The sequence below is a fragment of the Coptis chinensis genome, chromosome 5, assembly GCF_015680905.1.
Source record: "Coptis chinensis isolate HL-2020 chromosome 5, ASM1568090v1, whole genome shotgun sequence".
Classification (NCBI taxonomy): domain Eukaryota; kingdom Viridiplantae; phylum Streptophyta; class Magnoliopsida; order Ranunculales; family Ranunculaceae; genus Coptis; species Coptis chinensis.
This window is the reverse complement of record NC_141460.1, coordinates 11,403,417-11,425,500: the sequence shown is the minus strand read 5'-3', so window position 1 is coordinate 11,425,500 and position 22,084 is coordinate 11,403,417. Positions and strand designations below refer to the sequence as shown.

Below are 22,084 nucleotides of genomic sequence, written 5' to 3'. Positions count from 1 at the left end.
AAACTATAATTAACTATCACTTTTATTTAATATCAAAATGACAAGTACCTGCTTGTTTCCTAGCATAGGTTTTGAGATAGCCAAATTGTCAAATACCACAAAGTCACTTGGCCAAGCCACGTGGTAGCCAATTGCACCTCCTACGGTGGTAATATCATCATCCGGAATCGGTCTTGGCAGAAGAGAATTTGCCAAAATTGCACGTATGATTTGTACACGTACATAGCATTCTCCCATTCTATCATTATGGATCTTGTCATCCGGTCTAAACCCCTCAATTATACAAGCATCAGCAACAACATTGCTTTTGACCCCAAAGCAAGTTTACACTTTAAAACAACCACAAACATTAAAATAATTGTAAATTTAAAATTCTAGTGAGTACCATGAATAATTATTTTAGAAATTAGAGATTTTACCTTCTCATTTCCTGATTTAGGTTTAGAAATTGGCATAACACTTTTGGCTTTATTAGCACCATTATCATTGCCTTTTGATCCGACTTTAGCACCATTATCATTGTCTTTTGATCCCACAGCCTAACAAACATTATAAGGACACTTTCAATAGATATTTGTAAACTATAACTATTACTTTTAGTTAATATCAAAATGACAAATACCTGCTTGTTTCCTAACATAGGTTTTGAGATAGCCAAATTGTCAAATACCACAAAGCCACTTGGCCAAGCCACGTGGTAGCCAACTGCACCTCCTACAGGGTAATATCATCATCCGGAATCGGTCTTGGCAGAAGAGAATTTGCCAAAATTGCACGTATGATTTGTACACGTACATAGCCTTCTCCCATTTTAACATTATGGATATTGTCATCTAGTCCCAACCCCTCAATTAGAATAGCATCCGCAACAATATTGTTTTTGGACCCCAAAGCCAGCTTACACTTTTGAAACAACAGAACAATTGAGCATAACATTATTGGTAGGTTTAAAAATTTCAAAAATTAAAAAACATTTACCTTCTTATTTCCTGATGACGGAATAGATATTGGCATATCACTTTTGAGTTTATCACCGTTGTAAAAACATTTACCTTCCTATGCCTCTCTAACTCATTAAAAAAAAAAACTATTACCTGCTTGCTGCCCGACTTATGTTGAAAGACTGCCACTTTTCTATTAAGCTTAGCAACACTACTGTTCTTCAAGCCCACATCCTAAGAGACATAACAGTGAATTTAAAATCAACAATCTTTTAAGTAACATTTAAAGATTGCACGTTAAATAACATATACCTGCTCATTTCCTAATTTTAGTTTAAAGACTGCCTCGTCGCTTTTGGATTTAGCACCACTAATTGCCTACGCACATATTGAACAAGTTAATTCAAAACTGAAAAAGTATTTACATTCTGTAGCCATTTATTTAAAGTAATACCTTTCTCGACTTCTTTCTCGAATTCACACCCAATGCTCTCTCAAGACATTTATTAATTGTCTTGTTGTTAGTGCAAGAAGATAATATATCATCATTTGGACTTTCCATTCACTTTTTACTATTATTCTTGGAACCATTGGAGGCAACTTTCTCTATGTGTTACGAGCTAATCACTCCTTGTAAGGTCTCCAACTCTCTCACTCTTTCCTTTAATGCCTGGTTTTCTTCTTCTTTCTTACGGATCGTGGACTCCATCTCTTCTCTATGTGCTTTTGATCCCCGTTTAGGGAGATTAAAGTAAGTAGTTGGAGTGACATATTTCCCTCCTGCTCTAACCCTGCCACAATGTTCTGGAGTCCCCAATGCCTTTGTAAGAACATCATCGCTTCCTTGGGTTACTAACTTCCCTTCATCCTCTTCCTTTTTTAGCTTTCTCTCTTCTTAAGCAAGATAGATCATACTTTTACTGAGAAAGAAAATATCAACCCATCATTCTCAATATGTGTTTTCTTAGTGAGTGTAGCTAACTTGTGAACTGGCCATGCCTAATTGGGACTGTTGACGACTTGTCATGGGTCGATGGTGGGATGCCGGTGCTTTTTTTGGACACATCAAGTATTCTTGGGTGGACATGAATGGTATGGACATGGTCTGTTTAAGTTTGATATTGATTTGTAAAGGACTGAATAGGGTCTGACATGGGCTGGAACAGGCCTGTGGGGTGCTGAACATAGCCTGAAAGTGCCTGAAATTGGCATAGAGAGGGAAATGAAGAACACTTGTTATTGAGCAGATAGAGGTAATTTCAGTAATGGGATTTTAATCTAGTTGCACAATATCATGAACACTGGATAATGTCATTAACAAGTTTATCTTAACATTGTCTTTCTCTTTCCCCATTCATCTGAAAAGGATAATAAAGTAGTTGGAATGTTGACAAAAGTTTACAAATAAAGTGATGAACCAAAAGAAAGAAGTAATGAACCAGCACAAAAAGGACTTGCGTAAAAGTAAAATGAGAGAAAATTAGACTATAATAGTGCACCCTATGTTGTTAATTCTCATCAGAATATGTTGTCGCTAGTATTCTTTAAGAAATAAAGGATCTTTTGAAAGGAATATCATTAGATTATACGTAGCAATAATGGTAGTTAAAGGCTTTTTAAAGTTGGAAACTAAGCAACAAAACTGAATTAGTTCTTCCTTTAGTTCAGTTCTTCAATGATTCAAGTTGCATAGATTAGCAAGCAGCAGGAAGGTTTCAATGGTTCAAATGCACCAAGGACTACATCTGACTGGAATCACAGAAGTTCTCAATTTCATAGTTTATCCTATGAATTGATATATAAGAATTTACGCCCGACATTGTAAAAGCAAGTGATAAACTAGGCATATAACCATTACAAAAGAAAATTACCCGATAACAAAAGCAACACGAAAAACTTATTTGATGATAGTCACCTTTTTTCGTTTTCTTTATCAAAAGGTCCCACTATCATTCACTACCACCCCACTAACCCCATCACCACCATCAATTAACACAATCAAATTTATTGAGGGACTGAGTGGTATTATAAAGCAAGATTTCAATCAGACACAAGAGAGTAGTAGTTTTTGTCTTTATCGATTGAAACCAACAACACAACCATTACTTTTTATGATTGAAAACCCTTTAAGCTTCTTAATTGTGATGATGGAGAGATTTCCGAGACAGACTCTTCGGTTTTCTCATTCTCTTTTTCTTTTTCCTTTTTATTCTTTGAACTAAAGGTTAACCAATCCATACATATTGTCTTTCAGGGAATGGGCACCGAACCCATCAAAGAGGCGGGATCAATAACATGTGGTTACAAAATCTTTCCATACAAAGCATCAAGATTCATCTATGGAATCTCTATAAATGAAGACAATGAACCACACCCGACTTGATTTTTTGGTCCCTTTCGGACTTCGGTTAAGTAGGCAATTCCTTCCAAGAAGTGCAGCCAATTCTTTCTCAAACTCACATCTAGTTCATATAAAGGGATATGAATCGACTCACACCTCTATAATGGATAACAGTATTAAAACTCTTTTAAAGTTCATTTCTACAACATACAATGATTGAAACCTCCAAAATTCCTACATAGCACCAACTGTTGGGCTCTAAAGGTAAGGCATTCAGGCATAATTTGATGCTAATCCCTACACCTCATGGGTGTCGGTACGAGTGATCAACATCGCAAGTCGATTAAGTAAGTCAGTCGATGCCATGCCTAGCTCCTACTAGTATTGAAGACAATATCTGCAATCTCTCTTTTTTTTTATACCTCCATAATGATCACAAAAATTGGTAAGTTCAATGCTCTGATCATAAACACAAGGATCTGTTCCTCTAGACATGCTCTAATTCGTCTAAACTTGATAACTAAACTAGGGGTTTGCCTATTTCATCAAGCTCGATTAACCATTTCTGGTCAGGCCATTTTCAATCAAACAACCTAATGAAAAGGAGCTGTTTAAGGAGATTATACTAATCACCAATCCAAACACAATACATGCTATCTCCAAATCTCACCTAACATGTTTATGCAACCTACACACTAACGACTTGTACTCAGGCGACCTACTGTCCTACACACTAAGGACTTGTTGTCAAGGGACCTAGAAGACGTCCAAAGACACTAGCAATAAATGTAATATTGAATTAAAGCAAAGCTCATAACAGTTGAGCATTCTAATATATAGCCAACATGGTCTTCATTATCCCTATAGTTGCACTATCCAATTGATATGGAATAGTACCTTGTCCTACATCAGGAGATGACCTACAACTGACATAATACAGATTGAACAAGGTCTGACATGGCCTGAAATTGGCTTGTGGGATGCTGAACACAGAGCTGGTGATATTTAGACTTCAGGTGGACTGTAACATTAGTACTTTACTCTATTACCCGTGCTAGCATAGCTCAAAACTTACAATTTTTTCTGCCACCTTCCTTGTATCATCGTTAAAGTATTCGCCATTCTTGTTCTGCTAAGCTAAAAGCCAAAAGCTAGCTCTATCATCCTCATCAAATGATTCTCCCAACTCTTCTTGCTATAATGAGATATACAAAAAAAAAATCAATTTAGTTATGAAGTATTTGATATGGCTTACTATGTACATTAAGATTTAAAAAAGTTGTACAAGTCCTTACCATCTTATCTATCAAGCCAGCATATCCAAGCCTATTAACTCGGTGATTATACTTACCCTTTGCCCTTCGTGCAGATTGTAACTTACTTTTCTCCTAATGGATAAAAAAAAAGTTATTAATTTAAATAGAACAATATACCTATTTAAATGTCTCACACATACCTGGAACTCTTCTGTTAATCTCGACTTCACAAATGCATCCCAGTCAGCTTTTTTAATTAGCTTATACTTTGCAGGTGGTTTGAAAGTGCCTCGGGATCATCTTTAAATGGCATAATATATTTGACAGTCAACATATTCTTGAAGGTCCTCCATCTAACTCCAAACGATTTCAAAACTGACTTCCTATACCTTATATCTATATCAAATCTTATCTGGGTCACGAATAAATAAACCGAATCAAGTTACAAGCAAGATAAGAAACGACAAGAAAATAAAAATTCAACATTCAAAATAAATTACTAGTATGCCAGCCCATAATAGTTTTAAAAGTTCTGGTGGTGCTTTCGTCCACTTTTGAAAAGCACTTAGGGGAATCAGACTCCTCGCAAGAGCACCTTCCCAACCAGAAAGCTTATTACAAACTTTTCGACCTATAGGCCTACCTTTCCCATCAAAGTGAACTCTTATGATGATACCATCCCAATCACCAGAAAAATAGTGCATTCTGATTTAGCCTCTCCTTTTACTTTGGTACTTATAGGTGTTTCGCCTTGAATGGACAACCTCTTGGGATCCATGGCTAGTAGGCTAAGCTTAAAAATATAATAATGGGCATTAATTAGTATTATATGAGATGAACAAGAATATGCACAGAAGGAAAAACAAATATATATATATAAACACCTAGTAATTGCAATTTGTTTGAATAATACCTAGCATAGATGAAGTCTACTCATGAAATAAGTAAAGCTCCAAATGGAAAAACAGAAAAAGTAACTAATAGAAATAACTAAATACAAGATTCACTATGGCTTAAAAAAATCTTGATCAATTGACAACTTATAGAGAATCTTACAATAAAAAAATCCCAGAAACAAAAGAGAAGAAAATAAAACAAAATGACTAGGTTTTAGATGATTCATTCTCAACCCATATTCCCTCATAGTCTTCACGTGTGTAAACTAACCGAGATTCATCAATCAAATCAAAAGAATCATCACTTGGAAATACTTCAGGATGAACCTTGTCTCCTGTGTCCCCATCAAACACGTCATTACCAATATCGCCAACATTATAACATCTTTTAGGAGCTGCCAGAGCAACTGACCACTTATGATCAAGTTGGTCAGGAACAAAAAAGACTTGTTTGGCTTGAGAAGCTAAGATAAACGAATCAGATTTATGCCCAACTCTACCAAGATCAACTAATGTGAAACCCAAATCATCTTTCTTGATACCATTCCTACTATCAACCCAATCACACCTGAACACTGGAACGTGAAAATTAAAATAATCAAGCAGCCATATTTCAACAATAACTCCATAAAAGGACATATCAGAAAAGGCTGGTTTCTTATCCTTCGCACTTGCAACTTGCATTGCTGCGACCACCAAGCTCACACCACTGTTTTGAGTGACACGTGAAGCATCCCGATTTTTTGTGGAAAACCGATAACCATTGATGATATAGCTCTCATAATTTAATATATGCATCCGAGGCCCTTGAGATATCCACATTAAGGTATCCGAGACTTTGTTATTGGTGATGCATCGCTCTTGTGAAACCTGTGTTCTTTTAAGGGTTAGTAACAATTAAATGGAGTTTACAGAAGAAATGGTACTTTAGAATTGCTTAATTGTACCCTTTCTTTAAGCCAATCACTAAAGGTATGATTGTGTTCTTCTTGTAACCATGTTGGTTTCTTTGACTGACGGGGGTGGATTTTCTTCAGGTAGTCCATGTGCTCCCTATTTAGTTACCAAAAGCAATCTCACATTTAGCTATAGAAATTCTAAACCAATGGAAGAATGGATATAAACTATCAACATATGTTACCCTATGTAAGGCTCAACAACTCCTGTGTTGTGCAACACATAAAGATGCGCTTGCTCCAAGGCAGTACTATCAACTTCAGCAGCAGAACCCCCTACAGGGGTAACTCCCTCCACCAGCATATCATCAGGAGTGATTCTACAATTGGGAGGAACTCTAATTGCATCCAAGTCAGATAAGAATTCATTGCAAAACTCAATTGCTTCCTCTGCAATATAATTTTCAGCAATGCAACCTTCTGGACGATTGCGGTTTCGTACATAACCCTTCAACACCACCATGTACCTAAGACATTTCAATGGGAAAATGGTACAATGATGTTTACTATGTCATACAAACCAAGGATAAAGGAAAGCTCAGTAAGTTGGTTTACCTCTCAAATGGGTACATCCATCGGAAGAAAACTGGACCACAAAGCTTCACCTCTCTAACAAGATGAATCATGAGATGAACCATGATGTCAAAGAATGACGGGGGAAAGTATTTTTCCAGCATACATACGGTGACAACAACATCTCTTTGAATTTGACTCAGTTGCTGCACATCTATTACTTTTGCACAAAGTGCACTGAAGAAGAAGCACAACCTGACAATTGCATATCTCACATGCTTTGGCAAGACAGATCGTATAGCCATAGGAAGCAACTGCTGCATCAAAACGTGGCAATCGTGCGACTTCAGCCCTTGTAATTTTAGATCATCCATTGAAACACGGGGCTTGAAATTAGAAGAGTATCCTTCGGGAACTTTCAACTCATGCAATGTTTGGCAAACTCTTCTTTTTTCATCCCTAGATAATGTAAAACAAGCTGGGGGTAGGAAAGTTTTACTTTTACCTATCTTTGGTGCCAACTCCGCCCTTCCCATCTCCTCAAGATCAAGACGACTGTTAACAATATCCTTTGTTTTGAAAGGAATGTTAAGGAATGTACCAATAATGTTGTCACAAACATTATTCTCAATATGCATGACATCCAAGTTGTGTCTAACAGGCAAATACTCCCAATAGTCCAGTTCAAAAAATATTGATGACTTTTTCCAACATTTCAAAATATGATCGACTCCAGTATCAACCCTTGCTGATGTGGTTGGCGTCTTTGCCTTTTTCTCTGCACCCTGTCGCTTCCTTTTACCTATTGACTTCTTCAATTTTTCGTTTCGTAACTTTTTTCCGCCCTTTCGGTTTTGCTAAATTCTTCGCAATTACATTCTTAACTTTTTTCCCCAAGAAATATTAAGCGGTTTAACCTTTTCTTTTACTTTCTCACGGTTAATAGTTAAGTTTGTGATCGAAACTCTTGTTTACCATTAAACATCTTCTTACGCTTTTCGTAAGGGTGGTTCTTTGGGAGGAATCTTCCGGTGGACATGTATACAATCTTCTTAGAATGCTTCAGTCTGAGCAAAGGTGTATTCTCACCGCATATTGGACAAGCATAATATCCTTTAACGCAACAGCCAGATAGGTTACCAAGTGCGGGAAAATCATTTATTGTCCACATTAGCATAGCTCTCAATGTAAAGGATTCATGTCGGTAAGCATCATAAGCATCGACCCCAGTATTTCATAAAAATTTTAAGTCGTCAATCAAAGGCCTCAAGTACACATCAATATCGTTCCCTGGTTGTCGTGGACCTGTAATCAACAATGTAAGCATCATAAACTTTCTCTTCACGCACAACCATGGTGGAAGGTTGTAAGTGATCAACATAACTGGCCAACAACTATACCTACTACTCATAGAACCGTGTGGATTGACACCATCTGCGGAGAGTGCGAGACGCAGATTTCATGAATCTGCTGCAAACTCTGGCCACATGCAATCTACAGTCTTCCATGCTGGGGAATCTACTGGGTGACACAATTTGTCATCAACTTCTCTTGCATCAGCATGCCATGTCAAATCCTTTGTTGTTTGCACAGATTGAAACATCTTTTTGAACGTTGGGATGGGTGGAAAATACCACAAAACTTTTGCAGGCACACCTTTACTTGTCTCGTTCATATTTTTATTCTCCTTATATCTTGACGCTCCACAAGTAGGACACACGGTAAGATCCTTATACGTGTCACCTCTGTACAGGATGCAGTCGTTAGGACATGCATGTATCTTTTCATACTTCATTCCATAGACGGACAATGTCTTCTTGACCTTATTCAGTGAGGACGGTAGTAAATGACCTTCCGGAAGCACCTCTCCAAACAATTTCAGTAACTCTGAAAAAGTCTTGTCTGACCACCCACCTTTGGCTTTTAGATTGAATAGTTTAACCACCATTGATAACTTGGTAAACTTTGTACACCCTTCATATAATGGTTTCTCAGCATCTTGGAGCAATTGTTCAAACTCTACAGGATCACCGGTGAATTGGTCACGCCCAAAGATCTAGCAAGTTTTTTGTACTTGCTGCATCTTCTGGAGTTTCCATATTGTGATAATCTTGATGGTCTCTATTTCCATCAACACTAGAAGGGGCTGCATTATGACTTTTCTCCCCGTGATATATCCAGCTAGTATAGTGTTGGTCGATACAGATTCAAAAGGTGGTTTCTAACCTCCTTTTGAGTAAACTCACAAAGATTCACACAGTGTTTGCATGGACATCTTATGAGAATGGTCTCACTCTCTGTTGGATTTGCAAACAGAAGAAAATTCTTAACCCCTACAATATATTCATCTGTTAGCCTATCCTTGGACATCCACAATTTGTCCATTTCGAATAAAGTATAACACAAAAATCCTGAAAACACCCAAATTTTGCACTCTTTTAGTTAAGAAAATAAAAATAAAAATAATCGCTTCAAGATCATTAAATCTGTTAGTGATTTTATTCTTCTCTATTACTATGTATTCTCATAGGCACCATAAAAGTGCTCTAATTTTTGTATCACTACTACTTTCCAGTAGGCATTTGCAGTGGAGCAAATTAATTTACTTACTAACAATCTCAATTTGATTACTAGTTCACTGTAAGTCCGTAACACACTATTCACACTTCTTCTATATATAAAAGGAGACACTGCTCTATGACTCTCTCTCTCTCATTTTTCACGCAATGAGCGTACTCCACTCTAAATGGATTGTTTGACTGCTAAACAAATTATCATTCCAACATATTATTATAATCATTATCTCTAAATGGCGTTTCAGCTTAATAGACTCTTTGTATTCGGTTCTTTACCAGGCAAGTTTTCTACTTCATCTCGTTTACCAATCATGGTAATAATGATTTCTTCTAACTTTTCACACTCTAATTCTATTCATTTTATTATTATTATTATTATTATTATTATTATTATTATTTACACTTAGAGAATTGCTAGCGTCCTCACCCCTTTAAGGGGTAGGACTATCCTACCTTTATATCTGACAAAAGAACTTACTTGTTGACCATTTCTAAAGGTTCTTCTTTTATTAAAACTAAATGAAGTAAAGACCAAAAATCAAGAAGTGAGTTGACTCACTACCTTCTCATCCAAACTAAAAACAAACCGACCCTCACTGAAAGTCCCACCAGAACTGGTCTAGTGATGAACATATCATACCCCTGAATTTTGTCATAACATTCTCTTATATTTTGTACGGGATCTGGTCTGGAGCACTCACTTTCTTTGTTCCATCCCATCATGGTTCCACACTTCCACTATGACCACAATACAAGATATAACTACTTGTGTGATTTGTTCAAATTTCAAATGCTTTAGTGGATTGCTTATGTTGTAAATAACCTTTCTTGGAAGATTTATGAATTTAAAGAGGAACAGATTTGGAAAGTAACTTTTCCACAAGATATGTTGATAATTGTTCATAACTAACCAAGAGAAAATGACTTAATCAATTTAAAGAAGACCAGCTCAAACATCAAAAGAAATTACATCGCCTGTGTCTCTAGAATTCTCTTCTATTTCCCTTTTTCTTGTTTCTTGTTTTTAATTGGACTCAACCCACTTTAAAAAAATGATTTTAAAGAAAGCAACTCAAAACATTTACTGGTCACCTTTTCTTGTTTTAATTAGAGGTAGGATGGTCCTACCCCTTAAAGGGGTGAGGACGCTAGCAATTCTCTTACACTTTTTTGTGGTTTTGCTCGACAGTCACAATGCAGGACACTGCAGAATTATTCAGGGAGTTGTTTACAATATTCTCCATTCAGTAATAGTGTTAACTATAGTAAATGTAGTTCGCACCTTAAGTTTAGAAAAGAAGGGGGCACTTGTATGATCACAACATATAGTCGTCTAGAGAGTACCGTGAGATTCAATTTTGGTTCGCAAGAATGTATTGGTAGGAGGTTCTTTTCAATTAAACCAACCAAGTTAAATGATAGTAATGGAGTGAAGAGTGCTATTGCTAACCTGGTTGGTATATTTCGTAAGCCGGCAAAGGCATTTATTGTTCGTAGCAGAAGTTCTAATGGGCACGTTAGTGGTCCGTCAAAAAAGAGTGCTTGGATGCTACTACCAAATCGGTCTGAGAAAAAAAATTAATGTGGCAAAGCCCAAAGATGGAGAGAAGGAGGCGAAGGTGGAAGTAGCCATTTCGACTCCAACTAAGGGTAGTGGCAATATAAAAAAGACCCAAGCTTAGGGGAAAAAGAAGCAGGTGGCAAATAAGAATAAACTAAAAGAACTTTCTGGTACTACTGTTCCTCTGGTGATGCTAAGATTAGTGGTTCTAAACAAGTGAAGAAGCCCAACCTGACCAAACTTGCTACCCCCACAGGTGATGCAAAGGTTAATGGTTCTAAACAAGCTTTTAACTCAGAGAAGGCTAGTGTGACCAAAATTGCTGGCCAATCTGTTCAGGCTTCAAAAGTAAGTATGAGTGTTAACAGTGTATTTTTTTATGACACATTTCTTACTACTTGATCTGATATATATATATACACACACACACAAATGCGGAAGAATATAAGTTCAAATCAAACTCAATAAGGAGAACTAAGTTCACTTAAAAATATAATGTTAAAACATCCCTCGGAAACTATGGCATGCTTCAGAAGAGTTTTACAAACAAACCAACAAAAAAAAAGCATCAGCAATAAGCATCCAGTTGAGTACCCAAAAAGAATCACTAAAGCAATCCAGATACATGTAAAACAAGATTGCAGCCAAAACAGGTTATGTATAGATAATACCTTTAAAAAAAATTCCAAACACCCTATTTAATGAAATTTTAAATCAAAACAGCATTATAAAACCTTTATAGAATGCTTAACAGGATAACAAAAAATGAAAGTAAAATCTTACTTGCTAATAAGAAATCACTTCCTTGGCAAAAGCAACGCACTCCACTCCAAGTTCGACTCTAAGAGAACACTGCTACGATTCTGAAATGCAAGATGAGTTAAAAGATGCAGACATTTAAATTTATATATAATTGAGATACTATGCTAGGGTTTCCAAAGCGAATCCCTATGAATCAGAGTGAAGGGGAATATTTACCTCTTTCGCGCGGCAACCAATCTCTAATCCCAATTTGACAACTTACGATAATAAACTGTTAGGGTTTAGGAGAATCCGAGAATTAGATTAGAAAGCGCACGTTGTATATTTGTTGAGCGGGGAAATTCTTTCTCCATATCGATTTTATTACCTTCGGTATTAGATATGGATTCACAGTTTTGGTTATTTGCGAAGTTTGGTTATTGAGTTACCAAAAAAAAAAAAAAAAAAGTTTGGTTATTAAGAATTGGGTATACTCATAGTTCGGAATTTCGGAATTCCAACAAATCCAAAATCCGAAATTCATTAAATTTCGACCCCTATCACATTCGAAATTTCGAATATTTCGACTCTTTATTTGGAATTCTGTTTTTTTTTAAACCGAAATTCCAGGCAAAATTCCGAAGTTTCGTTCGGAATCACAAACTATGGGTATACTATTACTGACCCGAGACTTAACCCAATTATTCATATTCACAGTTCACTCGACCAATCGGTTACAATGGTTTCGTTTTTAATTGTTCCCAAATGGTTAGACAATTAATTAAACACCGGTTAGTGCCAGAAGGAAAAAGTTAGACAATTTTTTACTTGATGTTTGTGAGAATGAACTCATAAATTAGACACCAAACTTGACACATTAATAAAAAACGTCAAAGATATTTATGACAGCTAGCGTATAACAGTCAACATTAACATCATGCGTCATAAAATGAACGGTAAGTATACAATTGTTAGTCACTAACTTGACACATTGATAAAAAAACGTCACATATATTTATGACGCATGACCTATAACCGTCAACATTTGACATCAAGCGTCATAAAATTAATGGTGAGTTAGAAATAATGATGGGTTATACGGAAGTCATCAAGGTAGAAAAAAAATAGCCGTCATAAAAAGCCATTTTTTTAGTAGTGAAAGAATATGCGAGATATACGTCGACTAAGGTTCCGACACTTACAACTACACACTCCAAAAGGAGGGCCCAGTTACCTTAAGGATGTACTCCCATGGAACGCATAGAGAAAACATAATATGAATCTTTTATAGTAAGATATTCAAGACTATATGTGGGGTCGTTTTAAGTCAGATTCTCCAAGACTATGCATAAGATGGATGATATGCTGTTAACTATATACTAATTAATAATCTAAACAGTTGGGATCAATATAGAAAAATATATGAAAGCATACACCCCCAAACAAAATGAAATGATGCATTTGGAGTGTAAGATGCAGAATGATAAGAGGATGTTTGTGTAACCTATAACACCCCTATTTTTATTCCTTTTTTAATTAAATATATATAAAGTTAAATAATAATAATAATAATAATAAAATAAGAGAAAAGGAAAGAGAGAAAACGTGGGGAGAGAGAGAAAAGGGGTTTGGTTACAACCGAACCCTCTTTTGCTCCCTCTTTCCTATTCTTGTGGGTTTTCAAAAAAGAAAAAAAAAACGTGCTAAAATAAAAGAAAAAGAGAGAGACCAGGAGAAAGAAAAAAAAACAAAAGATGGGAGAGAGGGAGTGAATACAAAAGTTAGAAAGAAAAAGGGAAGAGAGAGAGAGAGAGAGGTGAATCACATGAGAAAGAATTAAAATAGTTTGAAAGAGAAGATGAACGCGATTTCGTCGAAGCTTGAAGCTTGGGAACTCTGTGTCGATTGAAGATTTGGGAAATTGCTATTAGGTGAGTAATCTTTTCTTTCCTTAACCCATTTTTCATGTATGGTTGATTATTCTTAGAAATTTAGAAATTTTGAGTGATTAGAGAATTGTTGTTCATTGATTAATGTTATATGAATTTGATTTCGTTCGATTTGTATGTATTAGGTGAACTTAGGTAAATTAGAATTTATGTGTATAGTTACTGTGGTTAGAAAGCCATAGATTGATTAGGGAGATTATTGATCAGCTCCCAAATGTGCATTTTATTACCCGTATATTGCTGCATTATAGTCCTTCTTATGCTTAACGAAAAGATAACTCATAGTTTTTACTACCTTTTTCAGGTTAAGGAGTATTTCAGACCACTTGTCATAAAAGCTTCATCTTAGCACCAAAAGGAACCTTAATCACACTTATTATGAAGACCAGTAGCTGCTATGGAAAATTGCTGAAAAAGTCAAAGTCAACCGGTCAACAGTCAAAGTCCTCAAATTAGAAGACCAATGATGGAGGCCCTTATCTCAAATTATGAAGACTTATCCCTAAACCTATCTTGGTCAAGAAGGCACCAAAACGTAAAAGAAAAATCAAAAGCAAAAGTGAAAGGGTGAGGTGTCTAGTTTGTAATGGAGAAGGGCAAATCTGTAAATGGCAAAAGTATGGGTATATAAACAAAAAGCAAGGAAGAGAGAACTCATCCATTGTCTTAAGATCCAAACTATTTGGTTTGTTTATTTTTCTTGTCTTGTTTTTCAGTTCATGTTTTTAATTTCTTGTTGTTTTATTTTATTTCAATCAACTTTTTATTTCACTTTTCTTTATTTCAATCAAACTTGTTACTAGCTTGTTCTTTGTTTTAATCTTCAATCTTATTTGTTGCTTTCATTTCAATGTTTTAATCAATCTTCCTTTCATGTTTTCAAGTCATTTCAATCAAACAATCAAAGCATTCAAGTTCATTAGCTTAGAACCATTCTAATCTTATAAGAGTCTACCTTTCTTCTTCATATTTCCCTCACTCAAACTCTAAACAATTTAGGATGAACCTCAACTCTTAATCTAAACTCTTTTGAATTATACTCACTACAATATTAAAACTTCAAACGGCGTCGCCGTCATGGATTGAAAGAGTGAGAGTAATTGGTTGAGAATCTAAGAAGGGAGCATCATTCTCATCTCTCCATTTCTATTTTTTTTTTCAATTTTTTGTCATTTTATTTTTATTATTTCTCTGTACTGAGATATTTTTTTACAAATCAGGTTGTATGACAACAAAGCTGGAGAGGAGCTGATCAAACAAGGCGAAAGATGACAGCCCTCCACCGGCGCCAGTGGGCGTGGCAAGGGCGACAGCCCGAGCACCTCCACAGAAGTGTGTTCAATTTTTTCATATCCCAGTTCATTTGTGACACAGTTGTACTCGAGCCTAGATTTTGTAATAGTGTAGGAGAAAACAGTGAAACTTGTTTGTAATAGTTAGTGAAAAAAAAAAAAAAAAAAAAAAAAAAAAAAAAAAAAAAAAAAAAACTTACTTTGTGATTGATTTCTTATGATGAACAGGAGTTAAACTTGGTTTATGTTTAATACTTACCAAGGGATTAGAGTTTTAATTGCCTTGGGAAGTTCAAGTGTGTGAGGCAAGTTGTGGATCATAGCTCACACACTATGGATCAATTTGGTAATCAACACTCTAAATCCATTTGACTCTAGTTAATCTAGGTGATTAATCTAAAACTAGTTAATTAGATTAGTATAATTTTAGTTTAGTTTTAAGTTTGAGCCCTTGAAGGCAAAGTTGTATAAATTATCAAAAACCTAACTTGTGGGCTTTTTTAAGTGGGCCTTTATTGTAATTTAAAATAGGGTAAAGCTTGAAAGGTTGGGCCTGATTCTCAGATCAAGCACCAACCGACGTCGTATTCTCCGCAAGCAGCGTGTAAGCATGGCTTGAGAGGTAAATTTTAAACCTCCTCGAAGCCCATGTAAGAGGATACTTGTGTGTTCAAGCATGCTTACATGATTTTTGAAATTTACTTTCCGCACTGCAATTTAAATTCGCGCATAAGGCTGAACCCGAGCCATAACAACCATTGGGAAATTATTACCCAATGTAGGTAAATTGGATGTTGTTTGATTCTTGACAGCCCTATACCAAAAAAATTAATTAAAATCAATCAACTAGAGCCCAAGTAGTCACGCTTCTCCAGAAAAGGACAAAAATGTAGCCACGAGGATTTTGAGTAACCAATTACCAGATTCCGGTGGACCAACAACCTTCCTCACTTCCCTCCCCTAGATTCATCGTGAGTAAGATTCTTGGTAGCACACCACTTGGTGAAGTAACTGCCTACTCTTCTGAGACATGTAATAGAGCCATTCTAGTCTATCACCCAACTGTTCCTCTGATTAGGGCATAGTAAAATATAGACCAAAAGCAAAGTTTTCAAAACTCCATACTTGCAAAAACGAATTTCGATTTCTTGAGTATGCATTGCATCGTTTGCGCATGTTAGGATAGTTTTGGGGTCTTGCTAAAAGTGTATGATATTACGTTCAGGCACTTCTAGTATTAGCAAGAATAAAACTTACTCATGTAGGAGAGTTTGTCGCCCTAGACAATCTCCTGTTTCTAGTCCTCCATCTTTTAAGATGGTTGACGAAGTACTGCAAGCTGAAGAGCCTCTCTCCAACTTCTACACACCGTTGTAAGATGGGCCTCCATTTTGTATATGACTCACACTGCTTACAAGCGATTTTAGGATTCCACCGATCGTGTTCAATCTTCTACCCATCTTCCACGGGTTAGAACACGAGTTACCGTACGAGCATCTACCCCGGATACATGAAGTATGTAATACTTTTCATCATCCGGGCATCACCGACGATCAAGTTAAGCTACGAATGTTTCCTTTCACTCTAGCTGGCAAGAGTCACGCTTGGCTTCTCTCACAGAAGGCCGACTCTTTCGATACATGGGCAAAGGTTGTGTTCTCCTTCATGAAGAAATACTTTCCGCCGAAGAAAACAGAAAAGATAAGAAGCAAGATACAGTTCTTCAGACAAAGTCCGAGTGAGACATTTTCCGAAGCATGGGATAGATTCTCTGACCTACTCCATTCATGTCCTCACCATAAACTAGAAAAATCCGCTCTTGTCCAATGTTTCTTCAAAGGCTTTCTCCCTAAACACAAAGTAACCCTCGACATCATGAGTAATGGTAATTTTTTGGATAGAGGTGCAACTGAAGCTTTAACCTTTCTTGAAAACCAAGCTGAAAAGAGTACCTATTGGGGTGACATAAACAATTTTAGAATAGCCTAACCTAGTACAACTAAGGCTAGTGGTATTTTTGAGGTGAAATCAGATCCAAAAATCAAATACCTAATAGAAACCCTCACAAGAAAGATAGATGCCCTCACAACCGAACAAAAAGACCAAACCCTTCATCCTGTCATGAACGTAAATACCTTACCATGCAATTTCTGTCTAAGCTTAAATCATATAGATGCCACATGTCCCTTGATCACAAACATATCATCACTTCAGCTATAAGAAGTATGTTCTTTCAATGTACCAAATGCACCATGGTGACAACATCCAAACTTCGCATGGACCAACATTCCACAAAACTAAACACCACCAGGTTTCAACAAACCAACAAATACCTTCAGACAAGGACAAGGACAAGATACATATAACAATCAGAACAGAGCATTAGTTCCATCCTAAGTTAACCAGAACTATCAAAAGCCACCTATCAACAACCAAAGAGACCTAGTCCCCGTTACACCATCAACTAGTGTCCAAACAGATAAGCCCACCAAAATAATGTTATCTGTCATGCAACAGCAAACCCATATCCTAGCATCCATGCAACAATCTCTGAACTTGTTAGCCCAAGATAAAACCCAGAAAGGTGTGTTCCCAGGTCAAGTTATCCCTAATCTTAAACCAACAAACACAGCCTTTGAAGCAACAAGTGACGTGAACGAAGCTGGAGCACGAAAAACTCTTTCTTAATCATTCCATCTATGAGGATTGACTCCTCTTGTTCTGATGTATCCATTTCCCATTCCATTCCATCTTTTGCTTTAAGGGGATACATCAATAAGGTAACCGAACCTCTCCACTTGGAGGGTGTGTTTGTAATTATCGGAGCCGTAGTCCACAGTATATCTCACATATTCTTTGTAAAACACTTTTTACTCGTTGTTGGAGTAAGTGTGAACCTGTGGAGCGAGTATACAATTTTTCTTTTCTTTATTTAACACTTCTTTTTCAAAAATGTTTGATTTCTTTGTTTGTGCTATTAATGATAGATTCTCAATACATCAATAGTTAAGTTATTTTTCAAAATGGGCAATGGATTTTACACAGACCAACCTCTAGAACTACGCAATCTAGGGGCGGTTTGAGATCAGCTCTACTTACTAAGGATCGCCTATATCACCGAGCTATTCGCTCAGGTCAGGACATTCCATGTCTTGCGCAATAAATCCCCCAACTCGCGTAGCTCAAGCTCTGTCTGTCTAGATTGGGTTTGCCATAGAGCTGACACGAAAGTTGCCTAAGATTATCTATTTTGTTTTAAAGTAAATAATACCTAGAATCACTGCTTTTGAGTACGAGTTTCTTAAAATATCTCGCCATATATAGTTTTCAAAACCAGAAGATATAAAAATGAAAGTTATTCGTCCGGAGTAACCAAAATGATACTGGATTAATGTATAATTTTATCTTCTTGGTAAAACCTCTATATGGATAGAGATATATTTTGAATAAGAAAACAAACCCAAAAAAAAAAAAAAAAAAAAAACGAGGCGTCTCCAAACGAAAATTAAACAAATAGAGTAACCCAAAGTTACTATTCTCTATTTAATTCTATCTTTTTGCCTCCACCTCTCTATTTTGTCTCGAGAATCTGACGTTAAAAGACTCAAAAATTTCCTTTCTTTAAAATCTTTCCCCTTTCGTTTAAATCTTTTCCCCTTCTAAATCTCTCTCGTTTCTGAAAAACTTTTCAAAAATGTCTTCTGTAACAAACAAAAACCCTCCACCCAGCAAGACTAGATGGATCAGTTTCAATGATCATGTGCAAGCACTTCCTAGAGAATTGCAGCTTAAGATATGGACACATATACCGAAAATCATTCCTGATTTAAATAAGAGTTCATACGCACGTAAGAGACGAGCGAAGAGAGAAGGCTGATGCTCGAATTGTCAAACACCAACTTGCCCCGGTCTTCAACCTCATAATAATTATGTTTACAAAGTCTACATGTGTCGTCCCCCAGTGCATTACGCTTAGTCTAAGAGAGTAATCCAACCGTCTGGTTGGGATTGACTCAAGTTTTCAAAAACTTCCAAGTCTTGGGGATCTGACTTAAAATGACCCACCTTTTTAAAATTTCTGTCAAACTTATTCAAAACCCAAAAAAATTAATTAAAATTTTCTTTATGTTATCTATACATATTTTCCTATAGTTCTTGTACAGTTTTTTTCCATTATTTGGTTCCCATCTACAGTTGGATGTGAGTGTATCCTATATCGTTACGTTACATTTTCAATGCTGATCGTTTTGGTACCTCACGGGTCAAGATCGGACGACTAACGAAGCATGGATCGGCTCTTGAAGTTGGCAAGGCACTGAGGACAAGATCGAAATTTCCTGATTCTTTTGGGCTTGGGCCAAAATTTCAAACTTATAAAAGAGGCACGTGCCATCAAACCCTTAACCCCACACGATCGCCCACTAATAAGAGCCCAAAACTGTAGTTTTAACCCCTTAATAATATTACATTTAGACCAATTATGTTTATAATAAATAAGAGTTAGTATTGCTTACGTGCTTTGGTGTATTTCAGGTCTTGGAGTCAAATATGTGAAGAAATATGTCACTTTTGTAAAAGAAAGGAGCAATGGTTGGTTGCTAAGAAGTTCTATGATTAAAGCCCAAGTTTCAAGGAGAAAAAGCCTTTTTAAATCCCAGTCAAAGCTGAAAAGTCAAAGTCAACGCGGGCAGATATAGAGTAGAAAAGTCAATAAAACTTCCGCAAGCTGTATCTTTGGACATACCTCGGAAGTTGGCCTACTATATTTCAAAACAACCGGCTTGGAAAGAGATTTCTAATGGTCTAGGCCTTGATCCAATCAGAGGAGTAAAAGTGGACGAAAAGGCTGTTGCAGTAATTTCCAACAGAGATACCCTTTTTGGACTTAAGTAATTAGGTTTTGGCCTTTATTTAATGGCCCAAAACATAGCTCCAAAGCCCATGCACGAAATTATAAACCTAACCCTCTCCTATATAAAGAGGGTTAAGGCTAAACAAAACTCAGCTACTCCCCTCTGATAAGCACCCAAAACTGTAATATTAAACCCCGAGAGACAAAACATTTTGGTCGATTATGTGTTTAATAATCATGTAATAATTATATTTTCGTACTTTTGTAGGTTTTCGCAGTTAACAAGAATATAATGATAAAACATGCAACTAAGTATGGGAATACTGGAATATCTAATGTCTTCCCACTCAGCCCAGTGAAACCCAACTAGAGCCGAAGTTTCCAAAAGAACAAAACCAGTGCAGAATGGGTCCACATATAAAGAAGCAGCAAACTTCCGAAGCTCACATCTTATAAATCTGGATGCAACGACGTTGGCTAGTGAACTGCCAGAGTGACCAGGGCGACAAACTCTACACAAGGACAGAAAGTTGTAAAAATGCCAAAATCGGCGCCGCCACTGGACACACCACGTGGACCCACTCTGCAGGCCCAAAAAGCATGACGAGTCAGCATGGGCAGGTAGCAAGTGATGGTCACAATTTGGTGCCACCTTATAATAGGAGAAGACACGTACCAATTCAAAGCAGGTGGTTTGAATTGAATTTGGCTGAAGACAAAACATTAATAAGGAAAAGACAAAAGACAAAGCATCAAATTAATTCACATGCAGATAAAACTTTGTTATTCGAAGTTTTGAATGTCTCAATTAAGAAACGGACAAAACCCAATTAAATCCTTCACAAGGGTCTCTAGCCTATATATATGAGGGGGGGGGAGGGGGTCTTCATTATTCGGCCTTCAGCATTTTATGCTTTAGCATTTGTTCATTAGTTTGTTAAGCTTAAGTTATCGTCTGTAATTTCATTCCAGCACTTTACATTCCGTCATTTTCTCTTCCAGCAATTTCAATACTGTAAATTATTTCTTCTTAATTAAAGTCATTTCTTTTCAAGTTTAATTCCTGTCCTGCATTTACTTATTTATTGTATACAGCAAGTTTAATTATTCCTCCAATGACCATGAGCTAATCCCCCCCCTCAGGGGGAGGGTTATGCTGCTCGTGTGAGAATCCGGATTGACTTTTTAATATTCTAGAATCACTACTTAGGAATTAGGTGTAGATTAGACATCCGGTCCTAAAATGACTGAGATTGTACAAATTTGGAGTGTTGATGCTCCAGAACAGTCTCGCAAGAGACCCAAAATGTCTCGCGCGCCTCTCTCGTGTCAGACAGCTCTCCAATTTGTCCAACTGATGTAGAATCGAACCAGGAGATGAAATATAAGTTCAACTCCTTATGCTAGTGTGATGCGACTCAGAGATATGCACGTTTCGCTAGGGATCGATACTTGATAAGAGCCCAAAACTGTAGTTTTAACCCTTTAACAGTCATACTTTTGAACCAATTATGTGAGTAATAATTAAGAGTTAACACTGATTACGTGTTTTTATGCATTTCAGGCTTCAAAGTCCATTATGTGCAGAAATGTGCCATTTTAGTGAGATAAATGAGAAAAGGTCAGTTACTAAGGAGTTCCGTGATTAAAGGCCAAGATTCAAGAAGATAAGCCTTCCTAAAGCCCGGTCAAAAGCTGAAAAGTCGACGCAATTGAAAGCAAAGACACAAGTCGTGAGAACTTCCGAAAAGCCGTATCTTTGGACTCAGACCTCGGAATTGGGCCTACCTTATGTCAAAACGACCGGCTCGGAAAGAGCTTTCCAATGGTCTAAGCCTTGACCCAATCAGAGGAGCAGAAGTGGACGAAAAGTCTGTGGAAGCCAACTTTGGCTGAAGAGGCCTTTTGAATTTGAAGAATTGGGTTTTGGGCACGATTCTGGGCCCAAAACATGGCTCCAAGCCCATGCACGATTTTTGGATCTGAAAGTATAAAAACCAAAGTTGAGCTCTTTGTTAATGGTAGCTAGTTAGACCTAAAATAATATAGATAATTCTAGATCTGTTTTCATTAATTAAATTAAGCTTTAGTTCCATTTTCAATTCTTGTTTTAGATTAAGTCTTTGAATCATTGTTCTTGATTGATTAGATAAATAAACTAGTTGTTTCTCTCAATTTCGAATTGTGTTATTTCAATTTATAGATCTGAT

General features: G+C 36.6%; 1 protein-coding gene and 1 long non-coding RNA gene across 3 annotated transcripts; both read right to left on the bottom strand.

Annotated features, from left to right (window-relative positions):
* Positions 1 to 5,308: 5,308 nt before the first annotated feature.
* LOC147496666 (uncharacterized) lies at positions 5,309 to 12,186 on the bottom strand. 2 transcript variants are annotated; one of them, XR_015195468.1, is made up of 3 exons: positions 12,019 to 12,186; positions 11,824 to 11,903; positions 5,309 to 5,331 (listed from the first exon to the last, which is right to left on the bottom strand). It is a non-coding gene; the product is annotated as an uncharacterized LOC147496666 (long non-coding RNA). The 2 variants fall into 2 exon arrangements; XR_015195469.1 differs by having other exon boundaries at positions 5,309 to 5,326.
* LOC147496667 (uncharacterized) lies at positions 5,642 to 8,074 on the bottom strand. The gene is made up of 6 exons (XM_086560780.1): positions 7,879 to 8,074; positions 6,946 to 7,705; positions 6,576 to 6,857; positions 6,382 to 6,487; positions 6,128 to 6,304; positions 5,642 to 6,097 (listed from the first exon to the last, which is right to left on the bottom strand). Exons 1-6 carry the CDS (start codon positions 8,072 to 8,074, stop codon positions 5,642 to 5,644), a joined length of 1,977 nt encoding a protein of 658 aa, XP_086416906.1.
* Positions 12,187 to 22,084: the final 9,898 nt, after the last annotated feature.

What these genes read in the sequence shown, in the direction of transcription:
- LOC147496667 (XM_086560780.1), bottom strand. Translation starts at nt 8,074, where the DNA reads ATGTGGACAATAAATGATTTTCCCGCACTTGGTAACCTATCTGGCTGT. An exon ending in GCGTAAGAAGATGTTTAATG is followed by an intron (nt 7,706 to 7,878) that starts GTAAACAAGAGT and finishes AGAAGTCAATAG; the next exon opens with GTAAAAGGAAGCGACAGGGT. An exon ending in GTTGTTGAGCCTTACATAGG is followed by an intron (nt 6,488 to 6,575) that starts GTAACATATGTT and finishes GTAACTAAATAG; the next exon opens with GGAGCACATGGACTACCTGA.